The sequence below is a fragment of the Nyctereutes procyonoides genome, unplaced genomic scaffold (assembly GCF_905146905.1).
Source record: "Nyctereutes procyonoides isolate TBG_1078 unplaced genomic scaffold, NYPRO_anot_genome, whole genome shotgun sequence".
NCBI lineage: Eukaryota > Metazoa > Chordata > Mammalia > Carnivora > Canidae > Nyctereutes > Nyctereutes procyonoides.
In genome coordinates, this window is record NW_026575142.1 from 12,996,721 (window position 1) to 13,018,082 (window position 21,362).

At 34.1% G+C, this 21,362-nt stretch overlaps 1 protein-coding gene across 1 annotated transcript in view; it reads left to right on the top strand.

The window, feature by feature from the left end:
• Nucleotides 1–21,362, top strand: part of OLA1 (Obg like ATPase 1) — a 165,301-nt gene that overhangs the window by 109,017 nt on the left and 34,922 nt on the right. Inside the window, exons 6-7 of the mRNA XM_055308436.1 lie at nucleotides 6,498–6,578; nucleotides 6,890–6,987. Of these exons, the coding sequence (XP_055164411.1) occupies nucleotides 6,498–6,578; nucleotides 6,890–6,987 (179 nt within the window). The remainder of the gene's footprint in view (nucleotides 1–6,497; nucleotides 6,579–6,889; nucleotides 6,988–21,362) is intronic.

Below are 21,362 nucleotides of genomic sequence, written 5' to 3' on the forward strand. Positions count from 1 at the left end.
GAGAGAGGCAGAGAGACACAGGCAGAGAGAGAAGTAGGCTCCCTGCAGGGAGCCCAATGTGGGACTCGATCACGATCCCAGGACTCCAGGATCATGCCCTGTTCCTAAGGGAGGTGCTCAACTGCTGAGCCACCCAAGTATCCTAGCCATTCAGACTTATTTACAGGGATCATACAGGATTGTTGCCTTCTTCTATTTAGTAATGTTCAAATCTTCTTGAAATCTATACCTCAAGAATGAATTGCATATCTATTTTGGTTGCCACTCAGTGAAATGGCTGATAGGCCAAGAGCTTTGCTATGTTAAGTTTTCACTGTTTACCTCAGTGAGTTCCATAACTGAAAACCCACAATTACCAATGTACATTTTACCCAGATTATTGATTGAATTAACCTATTATTTCAATTTTTGAATGGCATCTTCCTTACACACACATAGACACACACATACATACACGTAGAGCATTGCTGCCAGTTTTCTTAGTTGAGTCCTTTGTTGATTCTTTTCTGGGAGTTTTAGTCACTGAAATATGTAAAAAGATAGTAGTCAAGGATCAATACTTTGGTTTCCATAAACAACATTCATTTAGTAGAGCAACAGATGTTTAATATTCTGATTCAGGCAGATCCTAAATATCAAGTTAGAATACACAATGGATGTCTATTTTATGAGAGAAAACACAGATTGGTCTTTCCCCAGTTTGGAATATTTAAAGGGGATACTCTGGGTTGGAGCAAGAAGTTGTATTACTGTACTCCTCCTAGCCAGACTATTTTGAGCTGAAGCCTTGGCCTCCATTCTTTTGGTCTGAGTGCATTGTTGACTGTGTATTAGTTAAAGCCACCTAACCAGCACAGACCAACTCATCTGGGTGTCAGCATCAGGTATTGGGATAATGGATTTGGCTAGAGGGAAGTATCGGACTTGGAAGCTATAATTATTACATAATAAGAGTGAGTCACCTTGATAAATTGCCAGGTCTCTTCTATTTAGTCATCAAATTTTAGGATTACAGATGGTGAGCAGTGAATAGATGAAGTCCTCCCTTCCCCCCTCACACTGTAAATATCTTAATTTTTTTTTGCTATTGTAAAGATGATTTTTTTTTTGGTTTAAAATAAATAAAACAGCATTGTAGGCAGAAAGGGAAAATATCTCTGGAATCCAGTCTTCTAGAAATTTCTGTTGCTAACAATTTGGTATGGCATCTATCCAGTTTCATTATTTGAGTACATTTGTTTATATGTATTGTATGTTGTCTCAAAACCACAAATGGAATCACATTATGCATCCTGCCATAAATAATAATACTTAATACCTTTTGAGCATTAGGTATGTGCTTGGAGTTGAGGCAGTTACTTTACATGTATTTTTTCATTTAATCCTCATAATCACCACGTGTTGAATTGGAATCTTCCCATCCCAATTTTAAAAAACAGAAACATTAAGTAACATCGTTAAGTAACATTGTTAAGTAACGTTGTTGGGACAAGTAACCTGTCCCAAAGTTACACAGGAAGTGGTAGAACCAGAACTCAAGCCCTAATCTTTTGATGTCAAAATTAATGTTCTTATGAATATGAATGTCCCATAATTTTTTTAGCAAATCTGAAATTAATGGGCTTTTCGGTTGTTCCTAATCCAAATCTCTCTTATTGTGCTAGTATCACACTATTATAATTACTGTAGCTTAATGATTTAATACATAGCAAGGCAAGTCATATATTTTTCTCTCTAAATATTGTTTACTCTCAAGCAGTTCATTTCTTTAGAATATGATATATTCAATTCTTTTTTTAAAGATTTTATTTATTTATTCATGAGAGACAAGAGAGAAGCAGAGACACAGGCAGAGGGAGAAGCAGGCTCCCTGCAGGGAGCCTGATGTGGGTGGGACTCGATCCTGGGACTCGAGGATCACGCCCTGGGCTGAAGGTGGCACTAAACCGCTGAGGCACCAGGGCTGCCCTGATATATTCAATTTTTAACATTCTCCAACATCCCTGTTATAATTTTAACTAGAATTATGTTCTACATTATAATGGCTAGAATTTTTATCAGCATCATGTTGATCAGTACAGATGAGTTTTGAGTCAAAGTCTGGCTGAAACAAATTTTAAGTTAGTGTCTATGGACCTCAGGTCTGGGAGTCCATGGACCTAGAATATTTACTTAATTGGCTATTGTTGGGGTATTTGAGTATTGCTACAAAATCACAACTCTGGTTCTTGGATTTTTGGATCATGAATCCCTTTTAAAAAGCATTTGGGGGATCCCTGGGTGGCGCAGTGGTTTGGCGCCTGCCTTTGGCCCAGGGCGTGATCCTGGAGACCCGGGATCGAATCCCACATCGGGCTCCAGGTGCATGGAGCCTGCTTCTCCCTCTGCCTGTGTCTCTGCCTCTCCCTCTGTGTGTGACTATCGTAAATAAATAAAAATTTAAAAAAAAAAAAAAAAAAAAAGCATTTGGAAGATACGTGCCATCATCCCTCAAAGGCACATAAACATAGAACTTTATGTACAATTTTAGGGTGTTAGAGAACCCCTGAAATCTACTTATGGGTCACAGATTAATAATTCTTGCTATGGAAACTAGAGAATACTAAAATAGAGAAGTCTAGTATATAGTCTTAGGAAGTCAGTTATGTTATTGTGTGCAAAGAAAAATAATTATTTTTGTGATACATGAATTGACAGTTATTATACCTGGATAGTAGGAATATTAAATTTCCCTGATGACCTTGGACCAAGAATGAGGAATAACAACCTTAAGAATAACTAGGCTAAACAAAGAGCAACTAGAAGAACAGGAGGGAAGACAAATAGGCAAAGGTGATTGGACAGAACATGAATTTCTTAGTCATTTAGACCTGAATTTGAATCTTAGCTCTGCCACTTACTGGCTATGGGAATTTAGGGAAGTCACACGTTCTCTGTGAGCCTAGAAACAGTACAACTGCTATTAACAACAATAATAAAATACATCAAGAAAATAAAGCATTTCTTAAGTTAAATGTGAGACAATTAGTAAGAAGAGTCAAAGCATATGAGTGAGAAATTCAAGATTAAGTTTGGATTTTCTTTTTAGTTAAAGGGTAGTTTGTTCAGTAAAAACTAGTTCTTGTAGAATGTTAAGACTAGAAGCCTGAATTGAGATTTCACTAAAAAAAAAAAAAAAAAAAAAGCCAGTATTCTTGGCAAACCTTCAACAAAATTTAAAGAAAAAGGACTAATGAACAATATTCAGATTGGAGAATTCCCTTATGTGCTCTAAGGGAATATCCAAGGGAATATGTTGCCATTTTGTAGATGACTAGTGTTTAATCTTTCAATATCATAATAACAATGTCAACAGCTCACATTTAATGAGAATTTACTCTGTGCCAAGGACTGTGCTATATACCTTATATGCATTATCTCTTTTGATCTTCACAACAATTCCCAGGAGTAGATAGTGCCATCATCTGTGTTTATCAATGAAGTAATAGATCACAGACCTGGTTAATCGTAGACCTAGGATTTATTTTCACTCTTAAGCATTAAGCTATTGCCTCTCCAATCAGTATTCTCACATCACAGCAAAATAACCAAGAAGTTCAAATATCCATGAAGTTTTTCCTGATCTTCATTATGTATATAGGATTTTGAAAGTGAGGACTTTGTTAAAGTTATCAAAAGTTATCCTCCTACATCTGTATTCCTGCATAATGATACTGCTAATGAAATTATGAAATCTTAAAGTAATTTCTGATGCCTCAAGCATTAAGGTATCTCTATGTTTTTATTGTATTCTAAATTGTTAGGAATAGGTTAAGTATGTATTAGATTATTTTCTCAGTTAATGATATTCAGTTAACTGGAACCTGTTTTTCTCATCATAAGTATTAACATGTGTGTTTATATAAGCATAAGAAAAAACTTAATCCATTAAATATTACATACAAATATGTCCAAATGTTTTTATTCATATGATTAGAAGTTTTTCAGATAAGGAACATAAAACATCTTTTAATTTTTTTGCTAAAATTAAAATTAATTTTTCTGTAAGAGAAATAGCACATCACATATAATGATCATTTATGTAAAATTCTTATCTGAGAGTGGTCTTTTTTGTCTTAAGTAAACTGGCATCTTTTAATAATCTAAGGTGTCTTTTCTTGGCTGTTGAATCTTATGGAGATAATTAAGAGTACTGGGTAAAAAAGAAAACATTTTAAATTTTATTTTATTTTTATTTATTTTTTTTACATTTTAAATTTTAAAACATTTTTACTTTCAACTTGTCAAAATATTTCGTTATAATCTATAAATTTTTCTTAAAAGGTTTGAATGTGGCTTTAATGAATATACTGTTTGAGAACTTTAATTATAAGTTCTCTTTCAAATTTGTTTCTAATTTGTAGTATGGTGTGTTGGTATGAGGGGGAAAAAAACTAATGCCAAAAAGATTTTGTGATAAGATTTCAATGTGTGGAGTGATTGTGTAGTTAATTTAAAATGAAAGAGAAATACTGAAATTCCTTCACTAATGATCAGCATTTATTGAGGCCTTTTGGTTTTGTAAAAATGTTTATAGTTACAAAAGTATTTTACACTTTTTGTATGATTAAAATTTAATTTCCTTCCTTATTTTTGGTTTGATTTTCTTTTGTCTATTTTCTTCTCTTTTCTTTCTTTAATTGAAAAAACTAATGGAACCAAATATAAGATGGTACCACTGTTTTCTCCTTCTTTTGTATAATCTTGTTGCGTGTCTCTACATAAGCTGTTCTGGCCACTCATCATAGTAACCAGCTGGGCCATTTCACCTGCTGGAGCCATTAAAGAGGACTCTCTCCCCCTAGATTAATCCCCTCCGACATTAGTTTTTTGCACTGACAACTGGAGCAGGCATTCAGAATTTGCAGGTGGCCAGTGTGACGCACATAATTGCCTACAATTTTAGGCAATGAATAAAAATGGTCTACATTACTTGTCAAAGGTTGTATATGCAGTGCCAAGTGAGATCTATGGGAAGCCTTTTAGGGTTTAAAGAACAGTTAATAGCAAGGCTGCACAGGGCTTTTTTAATCATAATGCATTTGTAATATAGCACTTTGATCTTCTCCTTGTAGGAAATGGTGTTACATTAGCCACTTTTAAACATTTATGAGTGAAATTCAGTTATAGAAGAGTAAAAGTGATTATTCTTAAGCAGAACATGTTAGATTTCATTAAAAGTTTTCAGCTTGCCCCTTCCTTGTTAAAATCTGTGGGAAGTCCTTTTCCTGGAGAGTTTCAAATCAGGATCTAAGGACATAGGGCTTTTTCCTTATTTTTCCTGTTGGTAACAGCAAGATTTGGAAGGAAGGTATACTAAATATTGAGGTAATTTATACAAGTAGATATTTATAGAAAAATAACTGATTTATGGTAAATACATTGATGAAAACCCAAAAAATCTATTACTAATAATTGTGTATTACAATAAATTTGTGAGAAATGCATATTTAAAACATATCCATAAATTATCTTTAACAACAACAACAAAAAACCAGATGACTCTCAAACACACTTCTTCTGGAAGAGCTAAGTTTGACCTTTCAGACCCAAGAGCCTTTTATTAACACCTGCCTGTAAGAAGAACCTTGCCACACGCAGCTTTTAGATTCAGAACCACAAAACTGATGAGGAAAGACTTGAAGGGTTCAGTTTGTGTCACTTGCTGTTTGCCGTTTCCATTTCACAGATGATTAATCTTTCTGTGAAGAAAGGCTAGAGAAACAAAGCACATTGGGCTCTTCCTGCAGTTACTCCTTCTGAATGCACACTAGCTTGCTAACTAAAAGGCCTTTAGATTTCCAGCAGAGAGAGATGTTCTGAAAGTGAATGCAGCTGGTTGGAGGTCACCAGTGCAGGGCTCTTGCCATTGTGTAATGGAGGCTTTGGCAGGTTGGGTGGGGGGGCGGTGTTGGAGCAGGGACAGGAGAAGTGGGCAGGAAGAAGGTGTTGGCAAAAAATTAATTCAGAATTATAAGGGTTTGGTCAGTTGATTTCATATTTTGGAGGGTAAATCATCAATAATAGGTTCAATTTCGCCTATTTTGTTTGTTTTTCTTTTTTAAGGAAAAAATTGTAATTTATTCTCTTTCCAGTATTCCCCCTCCCTCCGTTTCCTAATAGCATGTTTATTTTGCAAGTGGCATCACTAGGTGATGTTGAAATATTATTTACTCTTACAGTCTTTGGTGTATATAAAATATCTTGAAATCTTTAAGACTGTTACTAATTTTGCTAGTATTCCACATTTTATATATTAAAATGTTAGTGCCACAACAATGTTTATTGGTGTTAGATTTTTAATGAGATATTGAAAAATGATTACGTGTGTGACTTAGTTCCCTTTTCAAAAAACCCTGAATTTTTATTTTGAAGATTTGAAAACTTAATTTTAATATTTAGTATGCAAGTGTCTAGTGTTCATCTTGTATTTACTTTTTTTTCTCAATATTGTGCAGGATATAATGTGCAAAGTCAAATCCTGGGTTATAGATCAAAAGAAACCTGTTCGCTTCTATCATGATTGGAACGACAAAGAGGTAAGTTACAAATATCATGCCTTCTCTTTCTGTCTTGGCTTTGATTTCTTAGAGAACAATTTAGATTTTTCATTATTTTATATTTTATTATTGTTAATATCTAGTTAAACATTATTTCTATCAATGATTGGTTATCCCCAGGCTTGTTGTTATATTTTCTCTCCCCCTACTCATGATATTTCATAACTGCTGATCTCTTAGAAACAAGAATTAGGAAAATGAAAATGGCTACTTGTTTGAAAAGAGTTTACTTTCAAGTTATTCAATGACTTACTCAACTTTTAAAAAGGATTCTTTATCTCTCACTGTAGATCGAAGTGTTGAATAAACACTTATTTCTGACTTCAAAACCAATGGTCTACTTGGTTAATCTTTCTGAAAAAGACTACATTAGAAAGAAAAACAAATGGTAAGTTTTCTCCCCTCAGAAATATGCAGACATATCCTATCTCTACACACACAAACACATATACATGTGAACTTACTGCTATGTTAGATTTTAATATCTTTCTCATTAATAAAAAGTTTAAAATGGTTAAGAAAGCTTTGTCTGGTTTTGAACATTCTGAGATGAATCTCCTAATTGATCTACACTGAGAGAACTTAAGAAAAAACAAACAGAATTAAATTAGACAATATTGAATCATGCGAATTTACTTATTAAATTTAAATTTAATAGACATTATTGTTTGTTTCCTTTGCAAAATGAGAATAAATGTAGTTAGAGCAATTAAACTTTTTAAACTGGGAATTTCTAACTGTGTTGATACTGTGTTACATGTAGCCTTAAAATATGCACTTGAGATTATAGCTAGGGGTAACTTTTAAAATCCAGACCAAATGCTTAAAAAAAAGTTTATTTTTAATTTAAAAAACTGTGTGTGAGAGGGGGAGAGGAAGATCAGGTATCTGTTTCAAATACTTTTAAAGTGTACAAAGATAAAAACTGTGCATTCATGTGTTATCATTTTTGACATGATGTAACCCATGTACAAGGTTTCTTTTCGTTAACTAGTAACTTCAAAAACTCATGTGTTCATGTAACATGTGGGCATGTACACATTTGGCATTGCACTCACTTTGACTTGCCTCACTGGACCCTCAGTATTTTATACTATTAAGTCATACAAACAAATCAAAACTATCCAAAGCAAAATATCTGCGTTCTCCTAAAATATATTGTCGGTTTTTCCCTGTACTTCATTAAGTACTTAGATGCACATGGTTTCAATTTTCCATTAAAAATTCTCATTTCCATATGATATCAAAGAGTGAGAAGCTTTAAACTGAAAAATAAACATTCATAGACTGGAAGCCAAAACAATAATTAATGTCAGATGGTTAACTCCAATAAATGATTAGAATAAATTCTGTGAAATTACTGCAACTAAAAATGCCCTGTTGATATTACTTTAAGACATTTTGTGTTCCTGATAGGAAACTGAATTTGTCTTCTTTATTGGTAGTGTTCTAGAAAGCATAAACTTAATGTGAAAATTCAGTTCTGACTGGTCAGTGTCCTCCAGTAGAAAATTAACTGTAAAATAATCAGTACTGTCTTACTTCAAATTCTTATAAATTTGATGATTAATGTGTTAAAAATTGTTATCCTTGGGAAAGAATTTTAAAATTTATTGCTTGACCTCAGTTAATAAATCATCGTGGTATGAATGGTAAGGTTTCCTGAGGCTTCATGAAACAATACAGACATCAAAGTTTACATGAAAAGGGATGAGTCAGTTTCCTTGCCCAAAGGGGCTTCTCACACCTGTATTTGGATGATTACAGGTAGAACTCCCTGGCTCTAATTGTATAGTAAATACCATTTCCCAGACCCTAATGGTAGACAGACTGCTTGGGAGACGCCAGTCTGTGATTTAGCTGTCGCCAGACACCCCATGTTTTTTGTGAGACCAGTTGTGATGATGATATGGTTATAGCCAATTGAAAGCAAACTCTTGTCTAAATAGCAAATTTTAATTTATAAAAATGTAGAGGTATGGGTCATCCTATTTATAAAACCAAATTTTAGATTTTATATATATCTAATGATCTGGTTTGAGGTTGTGTGTATGTTTGGTGGGGGGGGGGATCAGATCTTGTGGAAGTTAGTGTAATTGTAGCTGAAAGATCAAAGACTGGGTAACTGAGTGATGTTCCAGAAGAGAATTTACCACATAGCCATTTTCTGTACAGTTTCTGCCGCCTGCTGTTCCTATTTTCCCTCAAGCTAGCCATTGACTACCCCCTGTGCATCCCTGCTCGTAAAAAATGATTGAGGAAGTATTTGTCATGTATTTATGAGTGGGAAACATTGTGTGATAGGGAATGGCATCTACTGGAGCCAGAAAGATTGCCATTTTCCTTTCATTCAGCCATTCTGCTACAGCTTTAAATCCTCTGTTTATGCAACATAGCCTTTGTATTAAAGTGCAGAATAAATTTTTATTATGAAGGATACGAACACTAGGTTTTCATCGTTTATAACACTGCAAGCAGATGAAAATAGTTAAGATACATTTTAACTACTAAATCCTTTTAATCTGTGTTAGCATCTCATTTTTGGGGAGCGTTTGTATCTAAGCTTCATTTGCATTAGTTGCTCCTTTAGCAAAAGAAAAAGTGTATATATTTTTAAGGTTATTATGTAATATTACTATAGCAACTTAAGACTGATGCAAGAAGCAGTAATAAATATTTTCATGGGTTTTTTTAGATGTAGAAAACTATTTTAAATGGTCAGGAAAGAGGAGGAGGAGGGATTCGTGATTTTGGCCCTAAGAGGAAGACTACAGGAAACTATAATTTAGTGGGTCACCATTTCAGACATCATGAACATTTTAATTACTATTTAGAGTTTATTTTAAATTTAAATGGTAACATTGTTTTTCAATCCTAGAAAAGAAGGAAGCATTTTGAAAGATAAGTCTAGTTTGTTAGAGTAGGTACATTGACCTTTTGAAAGATGTAAAAAACTGGAATCGTTCCAAACATCTCACTGGTTTTAACAATGTTGAATTAGTCATGTGGTTGATTTATGATTGAGAACTAGCCCCTTGAAGAGAAGCTGACATGGCAGCCAGGTTAGTTACAGTTGTGTTATGACAACAATAATCAAGATGTTATAAGGGGAATCCACAGAAACCTTTTTTATTATTATAAATTACTCTTCTTTGAATGCAGAAGTTGTTGTCTTTGTGAGTGCCAGTGACTTCTGAACACTTGAGAATTTCATTTCCTAAACACGATCAGTTGTTACTTATAACTAAAATTGTACTATATGCAGTATTATTTTTCATTTGAGATTGCCTATTGAGTTATGGTAACAGGCAGGTGTAGGACATTAGACCTGTCAAACCATTGCTTGATTAGAGTTTAAATTTCAGTCTTTGCACCTTTGTTGCTCTGTAAGGAATATATGCCATCCAGTTATGAAATCAGTAAACTAATTTTAGATATTTTGTATACCTACATAGCTTCTAATTATGTTTCATTTTTGTGTTCTCTTGCCTGTCTTTTTTTTTTTTAAGATTATATTTATTTATTTTTTCATGAGAGACACACTCAGAAAAAGAGAGAGAGAGAGGAGAGAGGCAGAGACACAGGTAGAGGGAGAAGCAGGCTCCATGCAGGGAGCCCACATGGGACTTGAATCCTGGGTCTCCAGGGTCATGCCCTGGGCTGAAGGCGGCGCTAAACTGCTGGGCCACCCAGGCTGCCCTCTTGCCCCTGTCTTTATTAAAACTATTGGTAAAGGATAATTCCATTTTATTCCATTTTATTTTATTGGTTATTATACTACATGATAATATTCAACTGGAAAATATAACTAACATTTAAGACATTAAGACTTGTGTGCATGTGTGTGTAAACATGTATGTTTGCATTTGTGGTCACTAAACATTACCCTTTGACTATTAATATTATATGAGTCAGTTAATTTGGGTATTGAAATTGATTCAATATATGTAGACAGATATTTACTATCTTTTAAGCTGTTGTGTAATTAAGGGCAGTGTGTCAATTTCACTGAGTGAATTCTCAATAGAAAAAGGTTTTATTAATTCTTACTAGTCTGTGATTCAGTCCCCTCATCCCCACTTTCCTGCTTTTGTTAGTTTTCCATATAATTTGTATACAATAACTAAAAATAGTTTGACAGTGCTATACATTGTGTGCCTGGTTAGGGGGAGAATCACAGAATAAATCCACTTTTTTTTGATTTCTTGAATTGTGTGTGAGAATTACAGGGATTGTGTCTCAGCAACCCTGCATGAAGAAGGAAGTATGTTCATTTTTTATGTAATTTTGTGTTTATATATGTATATACACAATATGTATACATATGTACATACATATATCTATAAATGTAAAACTATTTCTATAAAACTATTCTAAGAAGTCATCAATTTCTGACAAGATTATTTACAGAATCTGGAAATTTATGCTGAAAAATCACATTGTTACACATTTGATTTACTTGAAACAGATAAAATGAGAATAAGTAGTTTTTCCTAAAGAAATTATTCATTTTAGTTTAGGAGCTTCTCAAGCAGATTTGGAATTAGGTTTAACTCACAAAGTTTTCAGGAGCATACCCTATTGTATAAAGCAAGATTCACATGTGTGAGATTTTTAAATGTTTTTATCATACATGAGTCTGGCAAATGAAAAGCCCTGAAATACCTGTGCAATATTTTGGGGGGGATTATAATTTTTATTTTTTAACATTTGTAGTTCATATAGTTTTGGGGGGTTGTTCTATCACTCATCTTGAAATGCCTAACATTGTGAAGCCTATGAGAATATATTATTTATTCTGAGTTCTTTTCTACCTACTTCAAATCACGGCATAACACTGGTAGGTGTATATTAACATGGGTTTTTTTTTTATCTGAATTAAATTTTATAAGCTATAGTTTATAATGATTTTCATAAATCAAATACTTTTTAAATGGGAATTCCTTTATGAAGACTAGTGCTTATTTGCCCTTTTGAGAGATATGAAGGGGTGATAGGGCACATCAAGGAAATTCTGGAAGTCTAAACTAAGCAATTTTTTTTAATATGGGGTTGACAAAATTGGTGAACTTCTGTACAAAATATTCTTAATTTTACTTAAGTTATAAATCTAAAAATTTTTCTTGAGACCCCTTCTTTGTTTTATAGTTCTTCTGTTTTTGCTACTAGATGATTCTCAACTATTTGCTTTTTAGTTTGTATTATGATAAAGCTTTGAAACAGTATCATATGCATTATGAGTTGGAATTTTAAATAATTTCCTGTGAATGGATTTTGTGGAATTCATTATTTCCTAATTTCTTGGATCAGAATCTGAGAGTTAAAAAGAATATACTAAAGCAAAACAGTTTTTTTATTATAAGAGTTAGAACTCTAAAAGAAGGAGGAGGGAAAAGACTTTTGCCCATTTAGGAATCTTTTTACTTAGAATGTTCTTTAGCGTTTGTACATATATGTATATGTAATAATACTTGTGAATTTCTTTCTGGTTTTCATTAAATGGATTTTGGGTACTCTTTCAGATATTTCATATTCTTATCAAATGATGCGAGTACCCCAGAATGCTTAGTCCTAATGAAACCAAATAACAACTCTGATTCCATATTATGAAAAAGATAATTATAGAAGAAATCACATCTTTTTATAGGAATATAATGCTATTTATAATGCTACCCACTGTACTATGCATTTTAGGAATTTGCCCCGGCTTATTTGTATTTTTCTCCAGTACTATTTATAGACAGTAATTTCTATTTGAAAAATGGCACATGAATTTGAGAAAGTGATACCTTTGTCAGGGTCAGTTGTTTTCATTAGCACATCTGGTGACTTACTGATTTATGAGTGATACAATTTATCAAATATGTCAGGACATTTATCTTTTTTTAAGTAGCTGAGGAATTTCACTGCATATGACAAGGAATCGTTTTACAGAATTGTTTCTAGCTTTAAGAGACTAAAGCTCTTTTAAAAAATAAGTGTTCTGTTACTAGAGGAGAGGTCAAAAGGGGGATGTGTGAAATAGGTGATGGGACTAAAGTGTATACTTATCATGATGAGCAGTGAGTAATGTATAGTACTGTTGAATTACTCTGTTCTACACCTGAAACCAATATAACACTGTATGTTAACTGTACTGGAATTAACTTTTTTTTTTTTTTTTTTTTATAAAAAGGGGCTGAGCATGGAACCTGTTTGGGATTCTCTCTCTCTCTCTTCTTCTGCCCCTCCCTGCTTACTTGCGCTCTCTTTCTAAAAATAAAATTTAAAAAAAAAATCCTTAAAAAAATGAATTCTAAGAAACTTTGAGCATATAGTCTATTTGTAAATTAGGTAGTGTATATATTATGAGGAATTTTGGTATATAAAGAATATTGCTGCTTTGGAATTTGAAGAATTAGTATTGTGGTCCTTATTTGCTGCTAACTAGCTCTTTGACTGCAAGCAAATTACCTAGTTTTTCATGTATTGAAGACAATTCATCAAAATGTTCACATAAAATATATTCTGTATACACAGTATTTCCTAAATTTAATTACCATAACTCAAAATGAATACAATAATAGAAAAAGGACTTGTTTAGTCTTCTAAATGTATCTTCTGGATATATTCTCTTGGTTTTTTCTTTTCATTATATGGATAAAGGAATAAAATGTATTGTATATATGTTTACAGCTGTAATTCCATGCTTTGAAACAGTTGTCCTCCAAAACAAAATGAACAACCAGAAATCATCTCTGTTTTACAGTAGCAGTAGCAATAAAACTCCCATGATATATATATATATATTTTTTTCAACTCAATCTGTAAGTCAATTTATTTGCAAAGAATCTATCATCATGAAAAAACATTTATGAAAATCTTCATCAGTACAAAGCCCAGAAGCTCCACTTAGGGGCAACAAACATGGCTGTGATGCTGAACAACTCTGGTCTTTCCCATAAAACAAGTAAGATCTAACTGACAGTATACTGACCCTTGAAGCAGCAACCCCTCAGGTTTCAATATAGGCCTGGGTATTTTTAAATAAGTAAGGCTAGAATGAGCTATGGAGTTTTTAAAAATATATTGAGTGATAGATGGTGATTACATCGGGTGATCTGAACAGACCTGCAGAGGTAATAAACCACGTCACACAGGTAGAATATGCCAGTACCCACGTGTATGGCTCCCCATTTCAGTATAAGACTGTGTGGTTCTCTAGAGGAGGGAGAGGTGGCCTTCTCAGCTTTTTATTGGTCAAGTTCTACTAAGGCTTGTAGAATTACCTACCATCAGGTCAATGCTTCTGTCTAGAAGAGGATTCCAGTTCTGTCAGCAGAGGAAACTAGACATTAAAAATCTAAGTCAAGGTTATATATAGGATGAGTCTCAGAAAACTGAATTGTACACTTAGGAAAAAACCATTTCAAAGAATCTGAGCATTAAGGTTAATAAGGTCTTTTCAGAGATGCAGCCTGTGAAGAACCCCCAACACTACATAGATAGTGAACAACAAACAGCAGAAGGAAGTCTTGACTCAAGTGAAGAAGACAGAAAAATATTTACATTAAAGAAAGGGTTCAGAATGAAGCAATATTTACAGGATGTTAAAAAATTAATCTTCAGCCATAATGAGGCCTCTTCGAGCTCCCAAAACCTTTGCACCACCATCTTCCATGACTTTGCCCCTATCATCTTCTCAGATTGGACCCTGTCACTTTACCATTGGCAGCTTAGAGGATTTTATTGTTATTTCTTGGCTTCCATTAGATGAAATCATTGTTTAATTATTACAATAACATGATTTTTTAAAGAAATGGTCATTTAGGAATGCCTGGGTGGTTAAGCGGTTGAGCATCAGCCTTCGGCTCAGGGCATGATCCTGGGATTCAGGATCAAGTCCCACATCGGGCTCCCTGCAGGGAGCCTGCTTCTCCCCCTGCTTATGTCTCTACCTCTCTTTGTGTCTCTCATGAATAAATAAACAAATCTTTTTTTTTTTTTTAAAAAGGTCGTTTAAAAAGCCTTTTAGATAGTTCCATTGTGATCTCCTGTCTCTCATTTCATTTTTCTCTATTTTTGAATGTGTGTGTGTGTGTGTGTGTGTGTGTGTGTGTGTGTGTGTGTTGGAGGTGAGGCGGTGAAGGTTAGTAAAGAATAAGACCATCTGTAAGATTCCCTCTTCCAGTGCTAGAATTTTATGATTTTAATGAATTAAGTTACAGCAAATTCACAAAGAAAAGATGCCCAGGCAGATATCTAGTACTTTCTCAACCCTCATGTATAGATTTGTCATGGTAGGATTTTTTTCTGTGAAACTATATATAGCGTTTCATAGGTTGCAAATACCCAATTGATGAGCAACTTTTATGGCTGGGTTGGAGGTAAGACCTGATCTTTCCCCTACTCTCATCCCCTCTCTCATATCTCTACTCCTTGAAAACAAGTCTTTTTGGGGGTCTCACCATGTTCCCAGCTTTCCTCATAGTGAGCAGCTATTGCTTTGGCTAGAATGAGAACAAAGTGGAAATAAAATCTCTGTGTAGAATTGGCATATCTATTTTTTGAGGCTAGTTTGTATTACAAACTATTACATTTTTTTATTTGGATGTGACCTGGAAAGCATTTCCCCATCAAAAATATTAGATTAAGAAATACCCTCAAAAGCCTACTTAATTCACAACATAGTAGAAATAGTACAGTTTGAGTGAGCCACATTTTAGTATCTGTGACCATTTTTATCACCAGTTTTTAAATTCTCGTTAAGAATATGTTCTAATATAACTGACTTAGGAACTTTGAGTTCACTCCTATCTATAAGGTTTAGGGCTGCACGTTGGTATCCATTCAGTCTTTAAATACTTTCTTAAGAAAACTTCATTTCATAAAAATTGTAATTATGAGTATAAATTTCAAGTTTATGTTTCTTATGAAGACTATGAACTCCTTGAGGATGTGGTTACAATGTTTTCCTTTTCCTTTTCTAAGCAAATAATCATTGGGCCTTCTGTGTGTCAACTACCAACCATTCTAGATGGTAAATAGAAAAAGTCGTTGCCCCATTAAGGCTTATAGTCTCATGGGATAATAGACAACCATGAAGAAATATTTAATATTTAATGGCAGGAGATGATTAAAACAATGAATAAAAATAAGACAGGGTAAAAGGGGGTGCCATTTTAGTTAGGATAGTCAAAGAAGGACTTTATGAAGTAAGAGAGTTCGCCGTGAGAGAATCTGAGGGAAACTCAGTCCAGGGAGAGGAAACAGCAAATGCAAAGGCATGCATGACAGAGCATTGAAAAAAAAGAGTTAAATCTGAAAACAACTGCTTGAAAAGAACTTTATAAATTCTTATTCAAATGCATTGCAAGTAAATAGATTTTAAAACATATCCTAAATATTTTGAATTCAGGGTTTGAGGAATGGCCATCATTTATTTTCTGGTTTGCGATAATTTCTTAAGAGTCCAGAAAGATCTTAGATTGCCAAATGTTTTAAATAACCTTTGAAGTAAATAGTGTTTGCAAATATATAGATTTACTTTGGGGATGCCTGGGTGGCTCAGTTGGCAGAGCTTGTGACTCTTGATCTTGGGCTTGTAAATTTGAGCTCCACGTTGGGGATAAAGATTATTTAAAAATAAAATATTTTTTAAAAAATAGCAACTTAACATTTGTCAAAAGTTTGTAACATAATTTACATTAGTTCATCGGATCCTCAGACATATCTCAACCTGGCACAACACTGTACTATTTTGGCCTTGAATTGATTTTTCACTTTTTAAAATGAAACCTTTTCATCATTGAACTAAGAAATCTGCAGTTTAGGTTAAGAATGGGTTACGTTAGCCAAAAGGTAAATGAAATCAGTGTTTCCATTAATAAAGATACAAAGGTACCTTTTCAGTACTTTAAATATTTGTCATTAAGATCAAGAAATAGTGATCAATATTCCTGATGATTATCAACGTTTTCCTTAGAAATTCTTTTGAAAAGAACTATATAGGGGTACCTGTGTGGCTCAGTTGGTAAAGCGTCTGCCTTTGGCTCAGGTCATGATCCATGATCCCAGCATTCTGGGATTGAGTCCTGTGTCAGGCTCCCTGCTCTGGGAAAGTCTGCTCTCCCCCTCCCTGCCCCCACTCCCTCCTACTCATGCGTGTACACGTGTTCGCTCTCTCTCTCTCAAATAAATAAATAAATCTTTTTAAAAATAAAAAAAAATAAACTACAGTCTGTAAAAGACATCAAGGTATAATTGGGTTTAGTTGTAATATTTAAAAGGAAAATAATAACTATTGGTGATCATTTTTTGACTTTTTTCCTTTTTTTAAATGATATTTCAAAAGATTTTTTGCCAAGAGCATGTCTGGCTATGTGAGACATGAAAGTGATTAGTATTTTTCATATATAATTTATATTTAAAATTGTTGCCTTAAATGGTGCCATTTTTCTTTTGTCAGTTTTACCCCTACCCTCCCATTAAATGACACTGACTTAGCTTTTCCTATACCAAACCAAAAAACAGACATGGCAAACCATCATTTATTATTGAGCGCCTGCTATGTGGCAGGCACCCTTTTGAGCTTAGAAACTGGTAAGATGGGATCCCTGGGTGGCGCAGCGGTTTAGCGCCTGCCTTTGGCCCAGGGCGCGATCCTGGAGACCCGGGATCGAATCCCACGTCGGGCTCCTGGTGCATGGAGCCTGCTTCTCCCTCTGCCTATGTCTCTGCCTCTCTCTCTCTCTCTGTGTGTGACTATCATAAATAAATAAAAATTAAAAAAAAAAGTTAAAAAAAAAAGAAATTGGTAAGATGCTAATAGTAGATGAAACATGGGAAAATTTTATGAACATTTCTGAAACATAGATATTATCATGCCCATTTTATAGAGAGGCCAGTTAGAGAGATTATAGAACATTCCCAAGTTCTTGTAGCAGGCAAGTAGTAGAAATAAACCCATTTGACTTGAATGTTTATGCCTATTCCACACAACAGAACAAGATATATTTTTGAATCTTCAGATGTCTTTGAAAATATTGCTTTAACTTGAGCATTCTGCTGTGTTTTATCTCAAAGTATCATCTCCACCAAATTGTTTAATGTTAATAAAAGGAGATATTTGTCAAGATGACAACTGTGTGCCTTTCTTAGGATAATATGCTTTAGCTGTTGGTGTTTTTTGCCTTGCCTTATCATTTTATTAACTATATAATATTGTTACAGCAATATATTTTTGCACCCACCTTAGCATCCATTTTTAAGCATATACCATATGTAAAAATTTTGTTAGAGAAAATACAGTGGTTTTTATTGAAATTAAAGCTAAAAATTACTTGAAGTTCCATGTCTAAAATAGTAGTACAGAATAGACCCCAGAAACATAGCTATAATCACAGATGATTTTATATATATGAATATGGTAAGTGGAATTTGCCTTCTCCCCCGCCCCCAGCATAACATACAATTTGTTAAGAATAATTCTACACTGCTAGGGGGGGAAGGAGTTGATGTGTAAATGAAAGGGAAGTGAATGAATATTATAAATTAGAATAACAACAAATTCATATACCTAAAATGTTGCATTAGTTGTAGTCAGCATAAAGTCAACACTTACTGAACACTTAAGTGTATTCCAGTTACATTTAAGACTCCCCAAAACCTTATAGAATAGGTACCATTGTTATTTTAAGGAAGGCAAAGCAAGTATATAGCAATTGAGGAGCTTGGCCAAGGTTGCATAGCCAGTCAGTGGTGCCAAGATTCAAACCTAAGCAGTTTATCTCCTGAGCCCATGATCTTTACTACTATGCCACAGTATCTCAGCTTTGGGCCCTTGGTAGTGGGAAAGGTAGACAAGGCCTGAGCAATAGGTCATATACTAGTTACATTTCCTCTCACTATAAATTTCATTTAGATAAGGTTTTGTTGTTGTTAAACAGTTAATGCACTGTGAAATTTGAAGCTAAAAATTCACTATAACCTGATTAGAGAATGCCAACTGAAGGGAATATAAAAATGGTTCCCTAAACCTTATTTTGATTTTCATGAATTTGTCATTAAAAACTATGTTCCAAACATGTAGCAATTTAATAGCCCTTTATAGGGGCAATAGTTAAAGTACTTATATATTTTTACATAGAAAATACATATTTTTTTATAGAGATCTTTTTTTGTTTATTTTTTATTTTTTATTATTTTTTTTTATTTATGATAGTCACACAGAGAGAGAGAGAGAGAGAGAGGCAGAGACACAGGCAGAGGGAGAAGCAGGCTCCATGCACCGGGAGCCCGACGTGGGATTCGATCCCGGGTCTCCAGGATCGCGCCCCGGGCCAAAGGCAGGCGCCAAACTGCTGCGCCACCCAGGGATCCCCATAGAAAATACATATTAATCATTTTTTAAGATAAGTACTTTATTCTACCGCTTGGTTGCTTGTGTGTTTGTTTTTAACCACATAGTAATTTGTTCTATTTCCTTGCATTTTCAGTAACTTGGATTTGTTTTTGAAACCTTCTCGGGAGTAGGGAAATGTACATGTATTTGCATGTGTGGCATATCTTATTAGATGAAGTACAAATAGATAATTTATATAATCTGTTTAAATTCTGTATTCATGCATAGCAGTATAATGGAAAGAACATATATACATATGTGTGTATATGTGTATGTAAGTATATATATATCCAAGTCTTGAGCAAAATACTGACTACTATATATTGAGCATGTCTTATATGTTGGACTTTGGAGTGCTTACATAAAAAGTTCTCTTTTTTTTTTAAAGATTTTGTTTACTTATTTGAGACAGAGAGAGAGAGTGCACAGAAGCTGAGGGGAGGGGCAGAGGGAGAGGGAGAAGACTCCCCACCAAACAGGGAGCCTGACATGGTGCCCAATCCCAGGACCCCAGGCTCATGACCTGAGCCGAAGGCAGATACTTAACCAACCGAGCCACCCAGGTGCCCCCTAATACGTTCTCTTATTTGAAGTAATCCTCATCACAATCCTGAAGGGTAAATTTTTACCTATTTACTTAGAGAAGTATAAAATGAGAAACCTAGTTAAACATTTTAAAGACATCTTTTATCTTGAGCTCATAAGAAAAGGTATAAAACATTTTATTAGATTTATAGGAAGCCTTTCATGGAATAAGAAGTGCACATTTTTTTGTTAGTTGCATTCTAGTGAAAATTGCACAGAAACCCATACAGTTAGATTAGAAATAAAGAAAAATAAATATTATATGGTCTATTAAACTATGACAAAAGAGGCAAGAATATATAGTGGATAAAAGACAGTCTCGTCAATAAATGGTTCGGAGAAAATAGCTACATGCAAAAGAATGAAACTGGACCTACTTTCTTACACCATAAAACTCCTAGAAGAAAATAGACAGTAATTTCTTTGACATAGGCTATATAAACATTTTTCTAGATAGGCGCAAAGGAAACAAAAGGAAAAATAAGCTATTGGGATCTACACAAAATAAAAGCTTTTGCACAGCAAAGGCAGCCACCAACAAAACAAAAAGCACCCTACTGAATGGGAGAATATATTTGCAAGTGATATTTCTGGTAAGGGGTTAATATCCAAAATATGTAAAGAACTCACACAACTCATTACCAAAAAAAAAAAAAAAAAGCCATACATACAAAAAAAAACCCCAACAATCCAACTAAAAAATGGGCAGAGGACCTTAGTAGACATTTTTCCAAAGAAGACAGATAGATGGCCCACAGACATGGTAAGATGCTCAACATCACTAATCAGGAAAATTCACATCAAAACCACAATGAGATACCACCTCATACCTGTCAGATTGGCTAAAATCAAGAAGACAAGAAACAACAAATATTGGCATGTATGTGGCGAAAAAGGAATCCTCAATGCATTGTTGGTGGGAATGTAAATTGGTCGAACCACTATGGAAAATAATGATCCAATAATTGAGTATTTACCCAGAAAATACTATTGAGTATTTACCCAGAAAAAATGAAAATGCTAACTTGAAAGGATATGTGCATCTCATATTTATTTGCAAATGGCGAAGACATGGAAGCAACCCCAAATATCATCCCTAGGTGAATGAATAAGGAAGATGTGGCATATATATACAGTGGAATATTACATGGCCATAAAAATGAAATCTTGTCATTTGCAACAGCATGTATAGATCTAGAGGGTGTAGTGCTAAGTGAAATAAGTTAGAGAAAGACAAATGTGATTTCCCTCATGTGGAATTTTAAGAAACAAATGAACATAGAGAAAAAGACTCAAATACAGAGAGCAAACTGGTGGTGCCAGGGGGAGGTGGGTGGTGAGATGGGTGAAATAGATAAAGAGGATTAAGAGTACCCTTATCTTGATGAGCACTGAGAAATGTATAGATTGTTGAATCTTTATATTGTACACCCAAAACTAATATAACACTGTTAATTATACCTGAATTAAAAAAAAATGATACCGACTTTCTATTTTCTTTTATTTCTCCTAAATATACATATTTTTGGTTTTTATAAGATTGTAGTGTTCTATCTTTTAAAATTTACAAGGAGGGATCCCTGGGTGGCGCAGCGGTTTGGCGCCTGCCTTTGGCCCAGGGCGCGATCCTGGAGACCCGGAATCGAATCCCACGTCAGGCTCCCGGTGCATGGAGCCTGCTTCTCCCTCTGCCTGTGTCTCTGCCTCTCTCTCTCTCTGTATGACTATCGTAAATAAATAAATTAATTAATTTAAAAAAAATTAAAAAAAATAAAATAAAATTTACAAGGAGGTAC